The following is a 27378-nucleotide window of genomic DNA, read 5'->3' as shown; positions in this document are numbered from 1 at the left end:
CTGTAGAGCCTCTCCTGGGCTCGTAACCATATCGGCTGGACCTTACAAGGGAACGTCCCCATCGCACCCCCCTCAGATTTAGTGATAAGTTGGCACGGTGGATAGGCCTTGATAATCTGAACACAGATCAATTGAGAAAACAGGAAGAAGTTGTGTGGAACTGTGAAAAAATAAGCAAAATATACAAACTGAGTAGTCCCCGGGTTGCATAGGCAACATCATGGACAAAGTGAGCTCAGGAGCGTCGTGGTCCCGTGGTAGCGTGAGCAGCTGCTGAATGAGAGGTCCTTGGTTCAAGTCTTCCCTCGAATGAAAATTTTATTTTTGCATAGTTATTATCTGTCCGTTCGTTCATTGACGTCTTTGTTCACTGTAATAAGTTTAGTGTCTGTGTTTTGCGACCGCATCGCAAAACCGTGCGATTAGTAGACGAAAGGACGTGCCTCTCCAATGGGAACCGAAAACATTTGATCGCAAGGTCATCGGTGAACCGATTCCTCAACAGGAAAACACATCTTATATATTCCATACGACACTGGTGACGGCATGTGCGTCACATGACAGGAATATGTTGTAGACCCACCTAACTTGTACACTTGGCGAATGGGTAAAAAGATTCTTCTACCTTGCCCGATTTAGGTTTTCTTGTGGATGTGATAATCACTCCCAAAAAAGTGATGAAAACATAAGAGTTTGTCAAATAAACTGAAAATAAAAAGTTAAACTTTTCATTCGATGGAAGATTTGAGCCAAGGACGTTTCGTTCCGCAGCTGCTCACGTTACCACGAGACCACGGCGCTCCTGCGTTCCCAGTCTCCTTGATGTTGCCTATCTTCCCATGAACTACTCAGTTTGTATATTTTGCTTATTTTTTCACAGTTCCACACAACTTCTTCCTGTTTTCTCAATTGATCAGTTTTCAGTTTTTCAAGGCCTATCCACTGTGCCAACTTATAACTAAATCTGAGGGGGGTGCGATGGGGAGGTTCCCTTGTTAGACGAATGGAAAACCGTGGCCTGGTCAGCTGAGTCCCGATTTCAGTTGATAAGAACTGATGGAAGGGTTCGAATGTGGCGCAGATCCTATGAAGCCATTGACCCAAGTTGTCAACAAGGCACTGTGAAAGCTGGTGGTGGCTCCCTAATGATGCGGACTGAGTTGGCGTGGAATGTACTGGGTTCTCTGGTCCAACGAACCGCTCATTGACCAGAAATGATTTTCAGCTATATAGAGACCATCTGCAGCCATTCGTGGACTTTCTGTTCCCAAACAACGACGGAATTTTTACGGATGACAATGCGCCATGTCACCGGGCCACAGTTGTTTGCGATTGGTTTCAAGAGCACTGCGGACAGTTCGAGCGAATGATTTGGCCACCCAGATGGCTCGACATGAATCCCATCGAACATTTATGGGACATAATCGAGAGGTCAGTTTGTGCACAAAATCCTGCACCGGCAACTCTTTCGCAATTACAGGCGGCTTAGAGGCAGCATGGTTCAATATCTCTGCAGGGGACTTCCAACGAGTTGTTGAGGCCACGCCACATCGAATTGCTGGACTACGCCGGGAAAAAGAAGGTCCGACACGATATTACAGGGTATCCATTCACTTTTGTCACTTCCCCCTTTTCTATCGTCAATTGTTTCCCTCTGTTACGTTGTCTATGTCTTTCCCTTTCACTTTCACGCAGTTGTTTGAAGAGGCTGATAAATAACTGCCGAGATGGTTGACATTTATTGGGATATATTGCCACATACACCGTACAGGAACGAACTGCATTCTTCTTACACTGTAATTACACCATAAACATATCGGCTTTTTCTGCACTGATCCCATCGTTCACTCACGACCTACTGCGCGGACTCTCACACACTACCTGACTTGCAAGGTACAATGCACTCAAGGAACACATAAGCATACTGTAAGCAAACATAACAACATCGTACCTACCGACTACGCAGGTTGTATGGCACAAACAAGCGTCGGTGTGGGAACTTTTCAAAATACGACACCTCGTAACCGACTCGCACTAGACTCCTGTGCCGGCCGTTGTGACCGAGCGGTTCTAGGCGCTTCAGTCTGGAACTGCGCAACCGCTACGGTTGCAGGTTTGAATCCTGCCTCGGGCATGGATGTGTGTGATGTCCTTAGGTTAGTTAGGTTTAAGTAGTTCTAAGTTCTAGGGGACTGATGACCTCAGATGTTAAGTCCCATAGTGCTCAGAGCCATCTGAACCATTTTTTTAGACTCGTCCAACAAACTCCACTGACATTCTAATTTGCCCTACTTTGTTAATGTCAATAGGTATTGTTCCATTTAAAAAAGTGCATGTTTCAACTAAAATATACTTTATAAGTATTGTTACAGCCCGCATCTCGTGGTCGTGCGGTAGCGTTCTCGCTTCCCACGCCCGGGTTCCCGGGTTCGATTCCCGGCGGGGTCAGGGATTTTCTCTGCCTCGTGATGGCTGGGTGTTGTGTGCTGTCCTTAGGTTAGTTAGGTTTAAGTAGTTCTAAGTTCTAGGGGACTTATGACCACAGCAGTTGAGTCCCATAGTGCTCAGAGCCATTTGAACCATTTTTTTTGTATTGTTACAACCTGTTTATTGGCTAACAATACGAGCCCCTGACTAGCAATCCGTTCTGTGAAAACCGCACATCAATCACACTTAACATTTGCACAATATTTGTGGTGCAAGTTTTAGGTGATTCGCGCTGTATATACCTGACATGGTCAGTCTGGAATGTAGATCGGTAGAAAAGCATTTTATTGGATGACCGATTTCGACACAGCTATGCCGTCATCATGTTGTAAAAACTCAAAAGTATATGACTCGACGACGACAGCATAGCTCTGTCGAAACCGGTCATCCTTTAGCGATCTTGGCGGGTCAAGTTTTCTCCACTTACCATGGGAAAGATTTGTTATTGTTTGCATACAGCCTCACCATTGGCGAATAATCATTGAGAACACTTATAACGGTACACTACCTGTTGGAGCTAAATATGGTGGATGAATGACATGCAAGCAGTCGTTGAAATGTCAGGTACTGGATGGAGAGTAACTGGAAGAACCCTAAGAAAATGTAATTCATTTACGAAGGAATAACCTTTCTTTCATTCGAGCAATTCTTGACAAAAAAGATCTAAAGATGAGTTGCGCGTTTCCACAGGGGTAAAGTCAGTGCCGAAGTGTAACGGAGGTGCTGATCAAGCTCCAGTGACAGATGCTACAAGAGGAACGTTAAGCATCGTGAAGAGCCATACTGATAAAATTCTCAGAGAGTACGAAAATGATTTTCACATTTTTCTGTGCACTTTCAGCTTCTTCGGCCTACTGATTTAATTGTAGTTTTGTTTACAGGATGTTTACGGTGCAACAAGTCCTTCGGATTATGCTTTAACTTTTCCAAACACGATTTTTATATGTCGTTCCGAGGACGTAACTTACAACGCATTCAGTGTCTCCATACGCAGAAATTCACCCAAAATAATGTGTATCCTTTCACATTCGAATTAGTAATTGAAACCTACGCTTGCAGATACTTTTTATGGTTTAGTTATTATAGTTAATATAATATAATAACAGATTATAGTTACATATTTTTATTTTTTATTTTGTAGGTCTGGTTCCATAGGACCAATCTGAGGAGCAGATCCCCATGGTCATGGACCGTGTCAGAACATGAAATTACATGTTTACGAATCCCAAAAAGACGTCAAGCTATAAGTTTACGTAAACGCAATAACAATATAGCACAGGAATCAGCTTAACTTTTCAATGAATTCCTCAACAGGATAGAAGAAGTTATCCACGAGGAAATTTTTCAGATTAAATTTGAAAGAGCATGGATTACTGCTGAAATTTTTGAACTCTTGTGGTAGCTTATTAACTGAGTGAAAACTGTCGGGAATAAACTGACATTGTTAACAAGAAACGACGTAAAGAATTTATATATTGAGAAGCCAATGTCAGAATACCCTGACTAATGAACAGGGATCGACAGGAGGTTCGCGAACTCACACCACTTATTTCCCGAAATGCCCTTTTGTGAGCCTAAAATACCATTCGAGAATGGGAAGGGTTACCCCAAAATGTAACACTATGCGTCATAAGCAAATGAAAATAAGCAAAGTAGGGTACTTTTCGTGTCGAACTATCACTTTCTTCGGAAACTGTTCTAACAGTAAAAACGGCAGCGTTAAGTCTTTGAACAAGATCATGAACACGGGTTTTCTACGACAGTTTACTATCGATCCGAACACCTGGAAATTTGAGCTGTTCTGTCTCATTAATCATAGGCCCATTCTGTGTAATTCAAACGTCAGATTTTGTTGAAATGTCTGTCAGAAACTGTTTTTTTTTCCTACAAGCCATGGACTTAATGTCCTGGACAGCACTATTTTAAACAGTGCTAACATTGCACGCAACATCCTTTACTACCAAACTAGTATCATACGCAAACAGAAATATTTTAGAATCACCTGTAATGCTAGAAGGCATATCATTTGTATCGGCCACCCCTCCCCCCCCCCCCCCCCCCAATTTAAGCGTGCTCCACTCGGATCCCTCATCATAGCCATTCTCAGTACTGTGGAGGATGATCTCTTATTGTCTATTCTTACGGTAAGAGGTGAACCAATTGTGATCCTATTTCTGCGACACTCTATTGCTGAATGATGAGTAGTGCACTGCACGTCCTATTTCCTTCTGGAATTATATTTATGAATGTTATTGTTGTTTTCTGTGATAGCTAGTTGGCAAGAAATTTAATGAGGAAGTTAAAGTACTGTGAGGTTGTAGTTTCTACACTCAGTTATTTAAAGCTCTACAAGAGATCCTAGAGTTGAGGCCACATGTTATCGTTATTTCATGCTTCTAATGCTCGATGAAGAGTTGTCAGAGAATGGTGCTACAAGTGACAGAAAATAAGCTAAGTAAGTCTATATTTTGACACAAGACTTCTTTAAAAGCTGATTAAGAACAGTCTTGACCACAATAAAATATTTATTCGAGTGGTAACTGGTTTCGATCAGAAAATGGCCATTTTGAAACCATTTGTACCTTGATAGTAGGTGGTGGCAGTCAACGGAGCAACTGCTGACGGTGTCACAACACCTGCTCCGTTCACTGCCGCCACCTACCTTCATAATACGAGGTGCATTCAAGTTCTAAGGCCTCCGATTTTTTTTCTAATTAACTACTCACCCGAAATCGATGAAACTGGCGTTACTTCTCGACGTAATCGCCCTGCAGACGTACACATTTTTCACAACGCTGACGCCATGATTCCATGGCAGCGGCGAAGGCTTCTTTAGGAGTCTGTTTTGACCACTGGAAAATCGCTGAGGCAATAGCAGCACGGCTGGTGAATGTGCGGCCACAGAGAGTGTCTTTCATTGTTGGAAAAAGCCACAAGTCACTAGGAGCCAGGTCAGGTGAGTAGGGAGCATGAGGAATCACTTCAAAGTTGTTATCACGAAGAAACTGTTGCGTAACGTTAGCTCGATGTGCGGGTGCGTTGTCTTGGTGAAACAGCACACGCGCAGCCCTTCCTGGACGTTTTTGTTGCAGTGCAGGAAGGAATTTGTTCTTCAAAACATTTTCGTAGGATGCACCTGTTACCGTAGTGCCCTTTGGAACGCAATGGGTAAGGATTTCGCCCTCGCTGTCCCAGAACATGGACACCATTATTTTTTCAGCACTGGCGGTTACCCGAAATTTTTTTGGTGGCAGTGAATCTGTGTGCTTCCATTGAGCTGACTGGCGCTTTGTTTCTGGATTGAAAAATGGCATCCACGTCTCATCCATTGTCACAACCGAAGAAAAGAAAGTCTCATTCATTCTGTCGTTGCACGTCAACATTGCTTGGCAACATGCCACACGGGCAGCCATGTGGCCGTCCGTCAGCATTCGTGGCACCCACCTGGATGACACTTTTCGCATTTTCAAGTCGTCATGCAGGATTGTGTGCACAGAACCCACAGAAATGCCAACTCTGGAGGCGATCTGTTCAACAGTCATTCGGCGATCCCCCAAAACAATTCTCTCCACTTTCTCGATCATGTCGTCAGACCGGCTTGTGCGAGCCCGAGGTTGTTTCGGTTTGTTGTCACACGATGTTCTGCCTTCATTAAACTGTCGCACCCACGAACGCACTTTCGACACATCCATAACTCCATCACCACATGTCTCCTTCAACTGTCGATGAATTTCAATTGGTTTCACACCACGCAAATTCAGAAAACGAATGATTGCACGCTGTTCAAGTAAGGAAAACATCGCCATTTTAAGTATTTAAAACAATTCTCATTCTCGCCGCTGGTGGTAAAATTCCATCTGCCGTACGGTGCTGCCATCTCTGGGACGTATTGACAATGAACACGGCCTCATTTTAAAACAATGCGCATGTTTCTATCTCTTCCCAGATCAGAGAAAAAAAATCGGAGGCCTTAGAACTTGAATGCACCTCGTATTGAACACTGAAATGTCAAAAGTCATGGGATAGCGATATGCACATTTACTGATGGCAGTAGTATCTCTTGCAGAGGTTATAAAAGGACACTACATTGGCGGAGCTGTCATTTGAAATCAAGTGATTCATATGAAAAGGTTTCCGATGCGATTATGGCCACACGACGGGAATTAATAGACACTGAACGTGGAATAGTAGTTGGAGCTTGGCGCATGGGACATTCAACTTCGGAAATTGTTAGGGAATTAAACATTCTGAAATCGACAGTGTCAAGAGTGTGCCAAGAATACCGAATTTCAGACAACACGCCTCACCACAGACAATGCAGTGTCCGACGGCCTTCATTTAACGACCGAGAGCAGCGGCGTCTGCGTAGAGCTGTCAGTGCTAACAGACAAATAACACTGCGTGTAATAACCGCAGAAATTAATGTGGGACATGCGACGAACGTATACGTTAGGACAGTGCTGCGAAATTTGTCGTTAATGAGCTATGGCAGCAGACGATCGACGCTAGCGCCTTTGCTAACTTCGTGACACCGTCTGAAGCGCCTCTCCTGAGCTCGTGACCATTTCGGTTGGGTCCTGGACTACTGGGCAACCGTGGCCTGGTCAGATAAGTTACGATTTCAGTTGGCAAGAGCTAATGGTAGGGTTGAGCGTAGCCTACTGCAGACCCTACAAAACCTGGACGCAAATTGTAACAAGGCACTGTGCAAGCCGGTGACGGCTCCATAATGGCGTGGGCTGTGTTTACATGGAATGGTCTGGGTCCTTGTTATGCTGCGCTACTTTGGGACCATTTGGAGCCGTTCATGGACTTCATGTTCCCACAGAGCTTTTCGAGATTGGTTTGAAGAGCATTCTAGGCAACTCGAGCAAATGATTTGGCCACCCAGATCGCCCGACATGCCGGCCGGAGTGGCCGAGCGGTTCTAGGCGCTACAGTCTGGAACCGCGCGACCGCTACGGTCGCAGGCTCGAATCCTGCCTCGGGCATGTATGTGTGTGATGTCCTTAGGCTAGTTAGGTTTAAGTAGTTCTAAGTTCTAGGGGGATGATGACCTCAGATGTTAAGTCCCATTGTGCTCAGAGCCATTTGAACCTGTTTGGGTTCCTGTTATTTATAAATACGCGGAATAAATTTCAAATTATATTTCATTTATTGATCCTTCCTTGCTGAACTATTGTTGGAGGGGAATCATGTATTGTGCGATACAGAATTGATTATTTTTTATATCAATATAGTAATAAGTCCATTCGCTGAGCCTGAGAGAATAACTTCCAAGAAAATTTTATTTGACATTAGAAAAAACGCAAGGAACCTAATATCGATCCGTTTGGTACACCACCAAAGGGATCGATATTAGGTGATAACAGGTATGACCACCAGCAGGCACTAATCAACCATAATCGTCTAATAAGTATGGTTATGAATGTACATGGCTGCATTTTTATGTACTTTTTTCTGTACTGTTGCCTGCCAAGAATTGTTTTTATAAAACGAATCATTATTTTTTTCAGGAGCATGAACTTGGTGCTGCCGGGCTTGCGTCGATGGAGACTCTGGATGACAGCAGCGCTGCTGTACAAGACGACGGCATGGAGAGCGTCAAGCTCGACATGGACGTAAGTTAACTGGAGGAAATTTGTGTTTCAAGTTCAGTGGCGACGAATTAACCCTGCCGCTGGAAGAAAGCAGCATTAAGCTGGTGTTTAGCCACTGCCACAAGGACTTCAAGTCGACTCCTCTAGTAACACGTAAATTCCTGTGTTGGCCATGTTGTTTGACTGTATCAAGCCACCACGAGTCCCAGTTTCCCGCTAAACTTACTTGACTTTAGTTAAATATAAAAAAAAACTTGTGCTAAAACGTTAAGACGCTATAAAGGTGAACATTAACCAGGTGACTGGACTGTCTCTATTGGAATACAGGGCTGGCTCCAAAGGGGAGAGAGAGGTTGAACTGTGCCATCGCACACGTTGGCAAGTTTTTGGGGGCAGCAAAATCTTAAATTATAATATGGTTCCAAAAGGACGAATTAAATAACACAATGTAGCTCTTTACATAAATCAAGAAGTCTGAGAATATGATGGAAATAGAAATTACTCATAAAATCTTGTGTCTTATCGGAAATTATGTACGAAATTGTGAAACAGATGACAAAGGAAGCGCTGGATTTGGTCACCTGTGGTTCGTCTTTCAAAATAGCTTCCTAGTGGCAATGCTGCCTACTCAATTTCTACCACGCGCTTACTCAACACATAAAATGTACCTAAGTCTGTTTGAAAGCCCCTACAGAAGCGAAAAACATAAATGAAGATAAATGTCAGTATATGATGGCTTAACTGTTCCTACACAACAACCTTAAACACCTGTATCAGTATCACACGAGAAACACTTTGAAACAAATAATAAAGATTAAGTATAATATGCACTGTAAACATTTCACTCCTGTTTCACTGACTGGTGTTCCGCACCTGACTAGTTTTTAAAGACGTATACATGTCAGGAAGATGTTTTGGGCTGCTGCAAAAGCTCATAGATTTCTTCCATAAGTTTAATAAAAACAGCAGATATACAAAACAAAGACTTCAGTCAGCAATAATATATTCTCGTTGACTATTGACAACAGTCTACCAACATTTGCGTATCTTTTCGATTCCGCGATTGTGGAAATCAAGCGGTGTTGAGGCGAAGAACTCGTCTAGCCAGGTTCGTACCACATTTTCATCCAGAAAGGAAGCACCTTGCATGTTGTTCGATAGGGAGGGGGAAAGATGAAAATCTGAGGGCGCAAGATCAGTTGAATAAGGTAGTTGCGGGATTGACTTCCCAGCCCAACCCCTGTACAGCGTTTTCTATCGTCTAGCAGAATGCGGGCGGGTATTATGGTGGAATAGCATCACTTCACGCCGTCTTCCTTGTCGTTGTTTTTGTATTGTATCTGCAAGATGTCTCAGACGTTGATAATAAATGTTGGCAATGATGGTTACATCTTAGGGAACCAATTCATAGTACTCATACACTACACTGTTACGTCAGATGCGTAGACTTTCTTTTGTGGATGTACACAGGTCTTTGTATCAGGAGCTGCTGCTTTGTTTAGGGTCAGCCATTCCTTTCTTTTCCTTATGTTAGCATACAAACACCATTCCTCCTCATCAGTAACGAAACAGAATAGGAATGGTCGGTTTTTTTATGAGCCAATTGATGACGAGCAATGCACATGCGTCCACCCGCTGACTTTCATGATTTTGGCTTACAGCAAGTGATACCCACACACCTGATTTTTGTACCTTCCCATTTCATGCAAATGTCGCACTATGATGGAATGGTGACTGTTCATCAAATTTGCCAGTTCTCGAGTACAGTGACATGGATCGTTGTGGAATAATGCTTTTAGACAACATTAATCAAACCCTGAAGGTCATTCTGGACGTGGAGAGTCAACAGTGTCAAAATGATCATCATTAAAACGAACAGACCATTTTCTTGCCGTGCTCTGTCCAATGGCATTATCCCCACACATGGTGCAAATGTTTCTGGCTACCTCTGCTGCTGTCACCCCTCTATTACATAACCTATAACAGAAGAATGTCTTGGAAATGTGTCGATTTCTCTACTCGGAACTCAATTTTCTCGTATCCACTGCTCCACTCATATCTCCAAATGACAAAATGACAGTATGTAAACAACAATAGCAACAGTGAACTAAAAATGAAAAGTGGCTACAAATTTATGCACCAACCTAATATGAGTAAGTGTGATAAGTGAAAATAAGACATCATGGCTGAATGGCTTTGTGGAAAGATCGAATATGCCTGAAAAAGCAAGGAGAGAGTGGCGCTTGAAATTTTCGCACGGGACGGCTAAATCCCTAGAACCTGCCTTGAAAGAAACACAGGCACAGAACTTAATAGCTGGAGCAGACATTTCCAGATGCATAATTCTGCTACCAATTTATGAGAGAGAATGTAGCCAAATCGTTTCTGGCAATATCAAAGTACGTAAGTACATGCATGCTGTAATTCATATAACGAAAATGGATTGAATTAACTGTTATAAATTCAGTGCATTATTTTGCTAAGGAATTTGAACATTTCTAGTACGTTATCCAACCGGAATTTCATTGAGTGGAAATATTCTTGACGAATTGGGCGAAATAGAAAACACTATGAGAAGTACACTGCTAAGCCAAAACATTTATGACCACATCCCACCACGAGGTTGGTTGTCGCCCGTTGGCGATGCGGGAACGTGACACGGTAAGGAAAGTATGTAAGTGGATCATAGACAGATGGGGAATCATTGTAGCTACAACACGGCCCGCAAATGAGGAAATCTATTGGCATAAGGAACTTTGACGGAGATGATATTATTATTACCCCAGCCTGTGAACGAGTATCTTGAAAACGGCGTAGCTGGTCGAATGTTCAAGTGATACTGTAGTGAGCATCTACGAAAAGTAGTAGGACGACTGTGAAACTACCGCTGAGCGATAAGTGGTTGGACGTCTACAACTCTTCACAGAAGGTCGGTTCGGAGGCTTGCCTGTTCTGTAAAGTATGTTAGGTGGTATATCTACCAACAGAGCACAATGCTGGTCATGCGTTCATCGTACATTGTTGATCATGGAGCTCTGCAGCAGACGACACCTATGTTGACCTAATGATATCGTTAGTTATGATTGCACTAGCCACGGGATCGTCGAGATTGGACCATGGATCAATGGAAACGTGTTGCCTCATCAGATAAATAACATTTTTGCTACACCAGGTCTACGGTCATCTCCACAAACGCCGTCATCCACAGGAAGAGTGGTTCAAAACGTGCACCGCACCATGGTGAGAGACATTCTGCTGCGCTCACATGGAACCTTTGGTAGTAAGTGACGACACACAGACAGTTGTAGACCACATGCACTCCATGCTTGTTGTCTTCCCCGCCAGCGACATCATCTTCTAGCAGGATAATTGTCCGTTTCTCAAAGCCAGAACAGTGCTACAGCGGTTTGAGGAGCACGATAGTGTATTCACGTTGATGTCTTGGCCGTGAAATTCACTTGATGTGAATCCAAAGGAACCTATTTGAGTCGCTATTACCGTGCACACAAATCAGTGGCCCACTGTTTAGAGAAATTACGTGACTTGTACATTGACATCCAGTGTGACACAAACCTACCAACAAACTGTTGCATCCATGATATGCAGAATTGGTGATGTACTGCATTCGAATGCTGGACCAACAAGTTATTAAGCAGTTGTTTATAACGTTTGGCTTGTCGGTGTAATTTTGCACAGTGAAGGTGTGATTAAATTCTAAATGAAACACTAGCTCAGTAGGTTGAAATCTAATTCTGGCAAGCGTTTTTTACATGCCCTGTTTCATTCTGTACTGATTTGCAACTGTTATTTTTATCACATTGTTGATGAGTGCTTTGGCTTGCTGTCTGATTTTGCACTGGGTGGGCTGATGCAGAACAGTAGTCTCTGGATTGTCTTCAGGCAATGCACAGTTTAAATCCAACCCAACCATCATAAATTGGGTTTCCAATAGTCTCCATGAAATACTTGTGGCTAATTGACGGATAGTTCATTCAAAACGGATACCACCAGTTTTCTCCCGCCCATCCTCCTTCAGTTGGGCTAATGTTCCATCTTAAATGATCTCAGTGTCAATGAGACACCAACCTCTTACGTTCTTTTTTCCCTTCTCTTTCTCTAATCTTACAGTAATTGAATTAAATGAGTGTTAGTGGTAACAAATTTGGTATTAGGTAACTGTGATTCTGAAGTAACCTAATGGTTAGCTACTACCTTAAGCCTACAGGGGTTTGAAAGCAGTGAAGAAAGGTAAATTACTTTACACCAAGGGTGAGGTGATTCTTTTTTTTTCCCAAGGGGAACATTTAAAATTCAGTATGAGGTACCATACTGTAAAAGATAAAAATTTTGACATGTTGAATAGTGCAGTAAATTTTTAATTCATTTTAAAAATTATAACTTTTCACATAATTGATATGAAGTGAGTCATGCTATGACCAGGCTGAGGCTAGTGTTGTACTATTGTAATAATTTTCCATGCTGCACTCACCTGTACTTGTCCTCCCCAAGGGCTACGCCATTATCACACAATTATGAATGTCACTAATTCCATGCAGACTTGCAGTCATTTGCTACCAGTATGTGTATGAAGAAGATCTTTACGTTGTTTATCCTACAGGAACAGTTCACTCAATTTCACAATTTCTTGTGAACTAGCAAAGTCATATTATTGCCTTTTCTATACTTATACATGATCACAAGCAATTAGACTGTGACCAAGTACTCGTATCACAAAGCATCTTGCAGTAAAATATCATCAATTGTGTTTAAGTATACATAAATGAGACAGAAAGGGAGCACCTGAGAGTTCTCTAAGGGATATGAGAGACTTCATATCAAAACAGGTTCATAGCCCACCTATCCTGTGATGTAAGTTGATTTAAGAACAGATTCAATAGAAATATCGTCCACTTTTGCAATTTCAGATGTTGGAAGGGTAATATTCTCATATGTATTGTCAATCCTCATACTTAACAAATTCAAAGATTTTTTTTTTCTTTTCAATTCAAACATGCACTGCAGAACACAGAATTGGTTTAATGTTTTGACAATACCGTATTATATTCTCCAATGACAATGACTGCTAACAACTCTTTCTCTTATTCTTAAGGAGAAGCCTGATCCAGAGAAGTCTGGTGCAGATGAAGCGAGTAAACAAGACTGGAGACAAAGACTACGTCATCTTTCAAAGTTTCGTCTCATAATTGGTACGTATAGTGGCTGATAAATGGAACTGTTGGAACAAAAATAATGGAACTTTCTTATAATTAAGCTTAGTATTTATTTCATGCTTCCATTTATCTGCTTCCCCTCTCCTCCTTTTGCAATCTCTTGAATATTTAAGGAAAGCAATTTTCAGACTACCAACGGAGAGACTGCAGCTACTACCAGACTATTTGAATAAGTTTTCAAATGCTGGTAATACTGTTTTCAAAAAAGTTGACATATATTCATTATTGAACATACTGTAGACATACATAATAAGAAGCATGTGGTCTCCCAATAATAATGCATTTTTTGAGTATTATGCCACAGCTAACACAAAATATGGTCTAGAGTTCATTGCTCTCTTTTGCAGTAAGTGCAGTTGCATTACATAGAAAACATATGATTATTTAATTGACTGAAGGATTGCCTTTGGTAGAGTGAAAAGAACAACAGTTATTTTGTTGACAGTGGCAACTGTGCCATCAATGCCACACAAACCTGTCCATAGCTGTAGTTGTGGGCAGAACTATTAGTTCAATTAAAGGCCAAATTTTCATACATCTCATACTTGTGAGGGAGAGCATGCAACAGTTACTTGATGACTACATGGACACATTAATGTAAACTGTACTAGAATGTTAAGGGGACCTGCTCTTGAAGAGGTAGCATTTTCACCCCATACTTTCAGAGTGCATTACTTTTGATCTATAACACTTAGGATGTTGCTGTTTTATGCCAACACTGAATGGAATTAAATTAAGCAGTAGTTTACAGTGTATTTATTTATCTATACCCTGGATATCTGATGCCTGTGGGAACCAAAATTAGTAATGTTGTGTAGGTCGACAATGCACCATTTTTAAACTAGGGAAACTTGGCCATGGGATTGTCCTAATGCTGTTCATTGGTTGACAGGCAGTGCTGAGGTTGTCAGTTCACATCAGGGCAATGCCAGGAATCTTTGAAAGAGTTCAGTAAAACACCGTTCGATGTTACCCAGCTTGTGTCACATCAGAGAGTCGCCAGTTCGAGCACCTTTTTAAGTAAACAATGTCCTAGCTACAAAAAAGGCCCTTTTCAGGACCGACACAATTTGTAAAAGACTTTCTGTATGCAAACTAGCAGCTGTTGATGGGTTTGTTCCTGGTACATCCTATCATGAAACTACAATGGATGTGTCGGGACCCCAGCGGATTCGACCCCAGACTGGAAGGCTGGCGCACTACCACCGAGCGTGCAGGCCACCTTGGATACATCATGATCTCCAGCAGGCAAAATATTAATGGTCATGCATTGTCCAGAGCATCCAGAAAAAGGGCAATCCCACAGCCAAATGGAGCGCGTGACGCCAAGTTTCCGTAGTTTAAAACTTGTCCATTGTTGGCCTACACGACATAAGTAATTTTGGTTCCTCCTGGCATCGGCTATCCCGGGTTAAAATTTCGTGACACAGTTTTCCTCTACCCTATATATATTGGAGAATATCACACTTCATTATTGACAGTAATTCCTGTGAATGTTGAGAGAGGCTTGACACAGTTTGAGTGATAATAAACACAGGATGTCCCGGTTAATGGTTCTGAAAACGAAACACATCTTGAAAATTCACCATGTAAACAAAATGTTGTAGTAATTAAATGATTATAGACAATTAAATATAATTTATACTACTACTTAACATAATGTCAATCAGTTTTGGCATAAAACTCCAATGTCCTAAGATTTATAAATGAAACGTAATGCACTCTGAAAGTACGGGATGAAAATGCTACCTGCGCACAAGTAGGTCTCTTTAAGGAGATACAGCTGATGATGCTGATCTATTCTTTGAAGTGCCTGTGTCATTTGCAAAAAGCCAACTTGTTTTTTGCCACTACATAGACCCACCAGAGAAATAGTGTTGATTGAAATGTGAAAGCCAAGATGTCCCTTTCTCTCCATATCTGTTCCAGAGGATGGGGAACTAGCATAACAACAATATATCCAAACAATTTTTACATGCTATTGTATAGAAAAACTACACATGTACAAAGCTGCCATGAAACAAACACAAAAACAAGCATCCACTATAGTATACACAAAAATTCAACATCCTATATATAAAACACCCTAATGAAGCATACCAACCAAAGCATTGCAGATGCCATCTATGTCACATATGATGTGACACTTCGAAGAATATACCAATGTATGGCATTGTTCCCTAGGCGCATTATTGTTTGAACAGTAATAAGTTTTGAGTAATACCAACAGTGAACTTACATGTTGCTGTTTTCAGACAGTAACTAGCCATAAGTGACAATATGTACTTCCTAGCCATTTAATTTGGAAACGAGCTTCAGAGATTGTTGTATTGATGCAAAAGAACAAACTCAAAAGAGTCATTATTATGCAACTAGTGGGATTCTGATCAACTTTCTAATAGCTTCAGCAAAGATATAGTAGTTATCCCATATATATCTTACGTAATGATCTGCGCTATGAAAATGAAAGAGTAATTCTTCCCATGTAACACTCATCATAAAAGGGGCAGTAATACTGGTATAATATTTTCTGTCACCTGGAAAAGTTATAACTTCTTGAGTACCAACTTGGAAGTTGATGTAGTAGAGATAAATGAACCAGTACAGCAAATGCTGAATAAATATGAAATTATTTGGTGGTGATTTTCATCAGTATTTGAGCAGTAACTATCACACTAAAGTTAGCTGTTGAACATTTTGAAGAAGAAGATGAAGAAATTATTATACTGTGAAGCAGAACTTGGTAATTTTGCCACCGAGATGCCATCTATGAAATTTTGTCCCCCAAGTACAGAGCTTCATAAAATAGTTTCCTGGATGCTCTTTATATTCATTATGCTACCTTATAGTTGTTTCTAGATCATTAGTGCTCATGTTTTCTTAACTTAAGTCATTTAGGTTGTAGAAACTGTAATGCTAAAACCAAAATAATACAGTAATTAAATAACATGCCTCAAAAAATATAAAAAGAAATTTATCATGAATTTGTTATGTCTCTATGAAAGCCTGCAATTTTCTCACAAGTTCTTATGAGAGATATTTTATATTTAGGTGGAGTTGCACTGTTTGTCATACTGCTGATAATAATAGTTGTGATTGCTGCGTCTGGTCCAAGGCGAGCACCACCTGTTTCTCATCTTATAGATGGAATTTATGTGCAAGCAGTTACGGGTTGTGGACCTGTTCATGGGTACGTACCTCTATATACATCTTAAATATTTTTATGTACTTTAATAACATATGATTTCATTAATATAAATTCTCCTGTTTCTTTTAAAATACTGCAAGTACATCATTTGATACTTACCAGCTATCGTTTTTAAGTCTTCATGATGGACTGATAGATTTTCTACTCCTCATCATCCCAAGTTATAGCTTATATGTACAATTGTACATGCCCAAAAAATATCCACATTGAAATAACCAAAATGCATGCCCTTGCACTTGAAGAAAAATGATCCAGTACAGACTTGCTCCCTATTACCTCTGGTAGAATTAAATACCCCTGTGCATTATACAGATGAAATTAAATTTTTTTGTGTTGTGTAAGTTTCAGAGATTCATTTTCTCAATTCTTCTGTTACATATCTCCAAGTAGTTTGAATGCCTGGTTGATTTTATTCCTACCACATGAATATTTTTGTAGGAAACTATATTACTAAATGACCATCCCAGAACCTGAAACACAGTACCAGTAACTGGTCGCCTACCTAATGCCTTCCAGGCACAACAAATTTGTGATTTTCAATATTCCACATCATTTTGACCAAATTTAAGAATTTAAAATTTTGTTATAACCTATCCATTAAGAAGTATAATCTTATGTTAAACATTTAACACAGTAAGGTGAGTATTACAGTTAGAAACTGTGTGTTTGTCTTGAGGCAGCATAACTGATGTTGTGCAAATACTGGACTTCATTGAGAGCACTCAACGACTTCCGCCAAACTTTTATGAAACACTTTCTTGCTGACACCTCCAGCAAAATGAGGAAAGGGAGTTTATTATTTAATACATTTTTGCTGTTCGTGCAGTACCATTTCAGTTTCAGACATGATTTTTTTATATATGATATTATTTCTTTACTACTGACTATTTGCAACACATTTTGCAGACAGAAGCCACATATACCATTGAATGTACCTGGAAAATTATATGATTGTATGACACACAGGTTAAGATAAATGACAGCAAAGACACTTAGATGCACAAGAAACTAGCTTCTACTTAAAATGGCATGCAGTAAAATTCCAATATCAGGCATAATGTTTTTTTAATTTATTAGTTCTTTACTACTAACTCTGTTCACAACTCACTTTGCAGATAGTATCTATCAATATAATAGTTAAAGTATCTGCAAAATTAAATCATAGTATGACAAGCAGTTCAAGAGATATGACAACGTAAATATTGAGATGCATGAAAAACTTGCTTTTGCCTAAAGTGGAGTACAAGTTAACACAGACTGTATTCATTCAGAGATTCATAGCGTGAGCTCTTAGTGACTTACAACAAACGTAAGCACAATTTCAAACCTTTTCCAAACTTTTTCTCACTTTCATGGGTAATGTCAAATGTTTTAACACATAGACTCATTTGTAATCAGATGTTTGAAGCTGTTTTACACATAGGAGAAGGATTTTTTTAGAGAATTGTGATTTTTTTATTAAATGAAGCTATGAAGATTGTTGTGTGAGCTAGCAATTTATTTCTTATACATTTTTGTGTAAATATATACTGTTAATGGCTGAATAACTTTATATAGCATGTTACTGAATTGAACATTCCAAGTATAAAGTCAAAACATCATGTACATTTTGTCTCTGCTTACAGGCTTGTGGAAGAAGGAGCGCACGTTTTTCGTGGTATTCCATATGCACGTCAGCCTGTTGGTGACCGTCGATGGCAGCCAGCTCAATTATTGCAGCACCTAGCAGACTGCTGGAATGGTACATTGCGTGCAGTGAAGGAAGCACCCCCTTGTCTCCAACGCCTTCCCAATGGAACCTGGTTTGGTTCGGAAGACTGCCTTCATTTAGATCTTGTGACTCCTCGTGTCACATATGATGGTCAGCTGCCTGTTATAGTACTTGTAGGAGCAGATACAATGCTTGGTCCTTCTCCTAGTGCTCTGCGTACACCATCACCTGAGCTATCACGTACCCGTGAAGTGGTATTTGTTCGCCCAGGATTTCGTCTGGGCCCAATTGGTCTGTTAGCTGCCCATCCATTGTCTACTTCATCACGTCGTCATACCTCAGGGAATTATGCTCTCTCAGATCTAATAGCTGCATTGACATGGATCCAGCATAATATTCACAATTTTGGTGGTGATCCAAAGGTGAGTGCAGAAGAGTTCAAGAACTTTTTCTTTCTTTGTATTAGCTCATGATAAGATAATGTTTTAAAATACATTAACTGCTTTTGTCACATCTACACAGGACTTACCAACAATGTTCATTGTTTTATATCACAATACAAAGTTTCTTCCACACTGTCTTAATTCAACACAAATTTTAGTCCACTGGCTAACATTTCCAAGGTTCCAAAATTAAATTCTCCATCCACAACCACAAATCACTGTTTATCAACATTAAAAGTAACAGCTGTCACTTCCTAGCATTATTTAGTATCTATTAAAACACAAGAAGTATTTTGTAAACTTTATCAAACCAGTTTTGTGCTCAGTGTCACTGACATTTTACACACATACTAAAACAATCTTTTAATGTACTACCCATGATGAAAAACTCAGTTCTTCATAAGACTGTTTTCAGCATACAACTAATTACATCTGGTTTTCAGAAAAAAGGCACAGAACTGTCAGCTTCAAAATTAAGAATTAGCTTTGAAAGGTTTTCAGCTTCTCCTTTATGACTTGATCAAAGACAAAGAAACAAAGCATTACACAGTTGATCGTGATAAAGTACTAGATCAAGTCTGCTAATAGCTTCAGTTTCTCATGTTTTATGTTTGTTGAGCCATTTGAAAACTGTGCAGAAAGACTGCTTATCAAATGCTCAGACAACTTTTTAATCAGTCAATGAGTCAATGAATATTTCCTGACAGACTGAAGTACACTGTAATAACACCAATATGGAAAAGTGGAGACAAGCAACTGATCTCTAGTTGTAGACTATTCTCACTCTTTCCTGCGTTTTTAAAAGTTTTTGAGAAAATTGCTTACAACAGAATACTGATCCATGTTTTTGAGAGTAAACTTTTAACAACAGCTCACTTTGGCATCTCTATAGTTTTTTCTACTGAGAATGCAATGTGTGACCTCGTGACCTCACAAATGCCATTCTAGTGTGTGTGTGTGTGTGTGTGTGTGTGTGTGTGTGTGTGTGAGGAAACATTAAGTATGGTGTGCTGGAATGATGTTCAGTGCTGGGATTACTACTGTTTCTGGTCTATATAAATGGTTTCCCAGGGACATGGTAGGACTTTTCAAAAACTGTAATGTTTGCTGATTATACAACTATATGGATAAAAGGTCAAAACACGTGCATACCAGGCACAGCAAGAAAAATATGGAAGAGGCTTACAACTGGTTCACAGCCAACAGCTTAACCCTCAATCTTCCAAAAATTCATGTTATGTGTTTCCAAACAAATAAAACTAGATATAACAGAAATAGATATCAATGCGCATACAATGGATGAGTCTTGATATGTGAAGTTCCTATGTCTCCAGGTTGGATATAGACTGACATGGCACCAACATGTAGATAATTAGCCAAAAAACTCAGTTTGCCTGCTCTGAGCTCAGAAATCTCTCTGTGTTGATTTGCAGTCAAGATTGCTAACATACTTCTACTCAGTTCTGCCCTACAGCATAATCTTCTGAAGTATTGCAGCTAAAGTGAAAAAGTAGTTATTTTACGAAAGTATGCAATAAGAATATTGTTTATAGTTGATAATGGAACATCTGAAGAAACCTCTTTAGGGATCTATGGCTTCTTACACTTGCATGCCAATACATATATTCTCTAATGGCATTTGTGCTTAATAACAAGAGTGAATTCAAGATGAGGTCAACAACCACAATACTAGAAGTAGAAATACTTTCTGTATTGACTATGCACCCCTCTCTAGGGTTCAGAATGGAGTTATGGGGCAAAACTCTTAACAGGTTACCAATGGACATCAGACAGGACATTGAAAGTCCCCAGATATTTAAACACAAAGTAAAAGAATAGCTCATTATCATCCCTTCTAGAATTCATCTGAATGTAAATTCTGCCTAGATCTAATATTATTATCATATAGATCCTGATTTTACCTGTACATAGACAGTTAGTAGCGGTTTGTAAAAAGTTAAAATGGTTTGTCTGATGTATTGAATGGTAATACCAGTCAAGCACTACAGAAAGAATAGCAGGGGCTTTTTTCAAAGTACCTATTTTTGTCTGAACATGCATAATATATAATGTTTATCAGTTTGAGTACATTAGTGCTGCTCATAATTTGTTGTTAATATACTCTACAGAAGTAACAAGCATTTTTTGTGTCTGCCTGTTAATGTATAACTTGATGCATTCCACATATCTGAGGCCTCTCCTTCAAGATGGGATTGACATAACATGATTTGTCAATGAATGAGTGATAAATCACAAACTCAGATATTATCACAGTGAGGAGTATTTGAGGACAAGGTGCTTTCAAGACCCAGTTGTGTAGCCTAATCTTTGAAGTGTCAATGATGGTAATGATAAGAGACAAGTCTGAAAAAATCTCTTGAGAAACCATTTCATATCTAGGAATAGCAAATGACTTAAGGCATCTAGAATTTTTGTTCTTAAATCACTACAAATGATTCAAGAATAAACAATGCAGATGAACAGATAAACCTGTTCATTTTCCATTGGTCTATAGAAAATCTCTTTTGAAAGACCTATTTTGTCAAGCGAATAAACTTAGAATAGGCAGAGACTATGAAAGACTGATTCCATATTTATGGAAAACCAAAGCACAAAAGCAAATACCACTGACATTAAAAAACAGCCTAAAATAAGGTGAAGAGTTAGACAAGATGGCCCTCTCTACTTGTTTTGAACATGTACAGAACAAAAGCAATACAAATAAAAACTTGCATGAAACGGAGAAAAATAAATATAAGGCAATTATTTGGATTAGATTTGTTAATGATATTATGATTGTATCAGATTTTGAAAATGGAAATTCTACAGATATATGAGAATGAACACCAGAACAGAAAATACAGATGTAAGTAGTGAGGTTTTATTTGGAGAATGACCACAGTAATATAACAGATATTCAAAGAATGAGTGTAATGAGCAAACAAAAAATAACAAACTTGATTGAGAAGTAAGCAAAAATTACAAAAACATTGTATCTCAATTATTCTAATGGACATCATACAGGCAAAGAATCCAGAGGAAAATGACAAATACATCCTGAATGGAGAATGAAGTTCACTGTTACTAATGTTAAAGAAACAAATGGACAAATGGCACTGGTTAAAACAGAAGTAACAAAAAAACTCAAATAATTGGACATCTAATCCATGCTAATGATTTTATAACTAATGTAATGGAGGAAATGTTGTAGCAAAACATTGGTGTTATGGACTGTTATTAGCAGACTGACTTGAGAATCTATAATACAGTGGTAAAAATGGCAATAAAATAATGGTAGCATCAAGAATATGTCCCTTTCACTGAATTAATGAACTAAGGTATCATTTACATTGAACAAATGAAATAATTAATTTGCAACTTCAGTGTTATTCCAGAAACTAATATTACAATATGAAAAATGTCATGTTCAAATGTTTGATACTGCAACAGTATGACTTCGTAGGGGGGTCAGTTGTTGTGACAGATCTTTGTTATCTGAGACTGCTCTAGAATCTTCAGAGTACTGCACTCCTGTGCTACAACTACACAAGATTTCTAAACCATTTATAGTGAGCTGTGCAACCAGAACACCACTAAAAGAACAGCACAGACTATGTTTCAAAGATGGAGAATATAAGCTGACACATGAAGAGATACAAGAAATCAGTCCTCATGTGCCCAGCAAAAATACCACAGTCTCTGAAGCCTGTGGAGGGTAATATGGATTCAGAATTCCCAGTGTGAATAAGATACCTCATAAGCATTGTATCTATTACATAGGGCAAATGATGTCCACTTCAGAGCAATGGTGGCTAGGATACAGGAGTTTTTATGCTATACTATCCTGCTAAGACAGCTATGCTAGAATACATTTTAGAAAAAGGACACTTAGTTGCATTCAGTAGTTCGTCCCTCACTATGCGGGTGAATGGTTTGCGAACTAGCACAATAAAAGTGGCAGATCAAGTCAGAATTTCAGGACTCATCCTCAATAAAGATGGTAGCCTACAACTCAGCACAGGAAGGGAGCTAACTGTTGTGACAAAGCAAGCAGGGATAATTTTAATTCCCCCCTTGTTTTGCCATCTGCCTCCTTAAATTTGTTTTGTTACTTTTAAATGTTTATCATCAGCACAAGTGAATATAATCTGTATTTTCATAAAAGAGAAAGGTTGGCCCTCAGTTCTAAAGGATTTAACACCAGATCTAATTTTGTACTTAGTTTTATGTATGTAAGTGATTTTCTAATTTATTTTGTCTATTCCTAGTTGGTATCGTTTGTTATAGGGTGAAATCAGTGATTGTTTCGGAACTCAAATTCTATTGTTCACATATAAACAAGTATAAATTCTGTATTAATTGTAAACATTTAGAAGATGAAGTACTAGCAGTCTTAAAGCATCTGTTTAGCTCTGTTCAAAAACATGTTAGCAAAACCAGCTCTGAATTAATTCCAAGGTAATTAACAGTTTTATCAAAAGTATTGTTAACATAAGTATATTTGTTAATTTAATGAGTCAAACAAACAATTCGGCCTAAACCTCGTAGTAGAAAAACAGTTAAAAAGATGCAATTTTTTGATGTATTCAGTTAATTTAATGAGTTAAGTTTTAATTGTAATTTCTGTAAATTTAACTTTAAACAACGTGTAGTTTCAGTACCTATTATTGTGATGATATATAAGGGCCTGATTTTTGGTAATGAGATAGTCAGTCCATGGCCAAGTTTCAGACAAGAAACCTGTGCTGGTTATTACACCAACAATGTCTCAAATTAACTGTGGAACAAGTGTTAAACAATTAGGCCATGTGTAAGAACTGTGACAGTGTCTGCTCCATATGTATCTGTGTATTCTTCAAGAACTGTGAAGTTTGCGGTTAGGCTTTTACTGCTCATAGATGTTCAGCAGGAAACTATTGTAGCAGTATGTGGGGTTTCGCCTGCAAACTAATAATGAGACTTATCGAAAGTTAAACAATAGTGCACTGGGCATATAACTCTGTAATATTGGGGGTTGTGCAGAGTGAAAACTAAAGTACTGTGAAACACAACTGTGCACCTGTCCGCTACATGATTTACAGTAGTCCGTGTTGGAACACACAACCCATTTTTTCAGCCAGTGTAGCGATGTAGTAAGTCAACATCGAGGACAACAAACAACAAATGAAGAAATAAAAGCAGGTGGAACTGCTTCACCATCACAAGGCACTGTAGATGTAGGACTCATATATTGCACTATTTTAAGATGGACTGAGTACTAGTGACATGACAAATAACTCATGGTAATTTTATCTCTTTAGATGACTAGAAACCTAAAGTAATTAAAAATGTAGCCATTGTGATAAAGAGTTGTCATATCTTAGTGATTAAAGACAGCCATGCTTGTTGGCGAAGTCACAAGCTTAACTAATACATAATATTGAAAGTCAGTTCTATTTTCCACTTGGCTGTTATACTACCACTGACACTTAATCTATGATCAGCTGATTTTTGGCTGTTTGCCGTTTCAAGTAAACACTGCTATACTCATAAATGTGCACCACATAGGATAGTGGTTATATACTAATCAGAGTGGAAAATAGAGTTGTCTTCCAATAAATCTGTGGCAATGGCACCCAATATAAAAAAATAGCACTTTTTTCCTTTCACCATTTATTTTATTTCCTATTTATCAGTCATTTTACTTTTAAAAGAGTTCATTGCAGTCAGCCCAGAATTTAAAATATAGTGCGAAAAGGAGATGGATGGTAAATCATTCTTGAAGACTAAAGCAACAGATCAGTTTGTACTTTTAAAAATTGGAAAATAATTACTGCATTATTGTATAAGGAATCACTCTTGTAAAATGTAGGTATATTGTCACCTTGTCTTTGAAAAGATACCCATTTCTGTTAAATTTTTTATTTTGCTACAGAATGTAAAAATTATTTTACCTGAAAGAGGCCTTAATGATTTTCAATGTTCTGAGACTTGTGTAGGCAGCGTATTTTGTTGTTTTTTAAATGAAGTCACCTTGCTTTCAGTAAAAATTGTAAAATAAAACACTAACATCTGAGTGCAAGATGATTTTATTTAAAAAAAAACAACAACAAACACAATGCTTACATGATTGAAATTTTGACATTATGCCATTTTCAAGCATGTCAGAAAAAAAAAAACACTAACATCCGAAAGAAAGATGACTAAATTTTTTAAACGGATACAAGCTGTGGACTGATATTACAAGGAATTATTTGTTGTTAGTTGTAAAATTTTCTCTAGCAATATGTATTAGCCTTAGGGAACTGCATTTCCATTATTCGCATTACTTATAGCTATTTTGGGTATCAGTTCTTCCCTTCACATGTGAGACTTTCTCCATAATAAATTAGATTAAGCAAATTGATTCTCTCACCTTATTTGGCTTTTTGTATCACTAGTACAATGAATTATTTCACAGTTCTATTTCTTGCTTACGTATTATGTATTTTACTACATGGAAAGAAGTGTCTAGGCACAGATTTATTTCTCTTCTTTTCTTAGTAATTTCTATAAAAATAAATAAATAAAAAAAGGAGTGAGTTTTTTTCCTGTAACAAAGACTAGTTGAAAGCTTTCATGTACTGATGGGTCACAATAAATTTTAAGATTACAAACTTTATGTTGCTACAGTGCAATTTATGTCTTTTAATGCTTATTTAAATATTCAGACACTTTCAGTGAAATGGATATGGAGAATCATACAGTAATTATTGGGTATTATTAGCAATGCTTAGTTTTTAAGTTTGTATGTAATAATCTCCCATATGTGCAATATTTTTGTTGATGATATAATTCTAGGACTGTACAGTTCTTACCAATCCTCAGTACTTAGGTTTTTATGTAATAATCTCTCATATGTGAAATATTTTTGTTGATGATATTATATTAGGACTATACAGTTTTTAATTTCAGCATGATTTGTGCTTAACAGGCGGTGACTATACTTGCTCATCGTGCTGGAGCAACAATGGTGACAGCATTAGCCACATCCAAACAAGCCCAAAAACTGTTTGCGCGTGCTTGGTTGTCTAGTGGCTCAGCAATCTTTCCTGGCCAGCCACTAAGTGAATCAGAGCGTGAATCAATGACATACTTAAGACGGATTCGAGCTTGTGAAGACAACCTCACTGCTGGATGTTTGCAATCTGTGGATGCTTCAGAACTTGTTGAGCTTTTGCCTCCTGAATGGGAACCTCGACAACCAGGATTGCCCAATCCAGACAATTCCACCCCCGAGATTCACAAGTGGCTTGTACTTGATGGACACATTTTACAGAGACATGTCTATGAAGTCCTGAACGAGAACAATGTCTCTGTCAAAATGGTTATAGGTATGATAAACCAATTTTCTTTCTCATGAAAGTGGTTATTATTTAATGTGCATAAATTAAAATGAAAGGGAATGTAATGCATTATTGGTATCTAACTGAATCACTCATAAAATAATGTCACAGGTATTGAAAAAAATATTTACAAAACAGTAGTAGTGCACTCAACTTCATATATATTGCCAAATGAAACATAAAGTGATGTTTTTGTTTTTTTAAGCCTATTTTATACATTTTATGCCATTATTAAATAAATCTGAAATTTACAGTAATCAACATGGAAAAATTTAATCACCTGATAGGCAAAGCACTTCTGATAAATATATAACAAATTAGTTGTCTGTGGACTAGTTAAACATTTTAAATGCTTAGATTCACTTGTGGAGAAAAATCAAAATAAGTAGTAACATCAAAATATCCAGTGACATAGATAGTATAGCAAGGATAGTGAATCTAGTTCAAGACATATTTTTCCATTTACATGGGGTACATTTAATTGAGTATGTTATCTGTTTCAATTTCTTTGTTTCATCTTCCCCTTGTATTTTGGTTGACTACTTGTTACACATCAATTAATGCACCTTACTGTTCAATATATTGTGAATGTGTGCAGTTAAGAGTTCAGTCAATATCGTCTAGCTATGGTTTTAGTTACAAAGGATGTACAGAGCTGAGAGGGAATGCTGTGTGGTAGTTAATAGGACCACACCATAAACATCATAGGTTATAATGCTCCAATGATCATTTTTGGATGAAATAGTGAGAGGGCAGAAATTTTGATTCCACTGCTTGGACTTCAAAGGAGGAAAATATGGCAGAACATAAATGAACGAAATAAAATATTCAACTGAGTGAATTTCTGTTCTGCAGCACAGTGCGTACTGATTTGACATTTCAGGGTAGATTAAAACTGTGCACTGGAGCACTTGCCCACAAAAGCAAAAGTTGCAGGTTTGAGTCCCACTCTAGCACACAGTCTTAATCTGCCATGAAGTTTCAAATCTTCACCTATTTGTGAATAATGTAATAATGTAATAATATTTGTGAATAATGTGCTCATGAGGTGAACAAGATTTGAGATGAAAGCTACACGAATGTGATCTCTGATATACACTTACCAGGGTGTGGTTGTAGGAAGCTTATCCAGATGTCCAGAAACCCACCTTGATATACTGTGTTTCCATTGCTCATAGTAGGGGAGGGGGAAGGGGGTGGAATAAAAAAAATACCAAAATCAGTAAATCCAGGAAGACAGTCATGAATTATGTGCATGTAAAAAGTGTACAGACCTTCATAGCAGACCTTGTCAAATGCTATACAATTTGTGCCTAGCAATTAGTGAACAAGAT

At 38.6% G+C, this 27378-nt stretch overlaps 1 protein-coding gene across 3 annotated transcripts in view; it reads left to right on the top strand.

Moving 5' to 3' along the window:
• LOC126253516 (neurotactin) overlaps positions 1-27378 on the top strand; it is a 281622-nt gene that overhangs the window by 237017 nt on the left and 17227 nt on the right. For all 3 annotated transcript variants that reach the window (XM_049954891.1, XM_049954890.1, XM_049954892.1), the window contains exons 4-8: positions 8004-8108; positions 13198-13294; positions 16370-16508; positions 18152-18659; positions 25633-26032. In XM_049954891.1, the coding sequence (XP_049810848.1) occupies positions 8004-8108; positions 13198-13294; positions 16370-16508; positions 18152-18659; positions 25633-26032 (1249 nt within the window). The remainder of the gene's footprint in view (positions 1-8003; positions 8109-13197; positions 13295-16369; positions 16509-18151; positions 18660-25632; positions 26033-27378) is intronic.

Source organism: Schistocerca nitens, chromosome 4 (genome assembly GCF_023898315.1).
Source record: "Schistocerca nitens isolate TAMUIC-IGC-003100 chromosome 4, iqSchNite1.1, whole genome shotgun sequence".
Classification (NCBI taxonomy): Eukaryota; Metazoa; Arthropoda; class Insecta; order Orthoptera; family Acrididae; genus Schistocerca; species Schistocerca nitens.
Note: the sequence above shows the minus strand (reverse complement) of the source record. Positions and strands in the feature narration are given on the sequence as shown.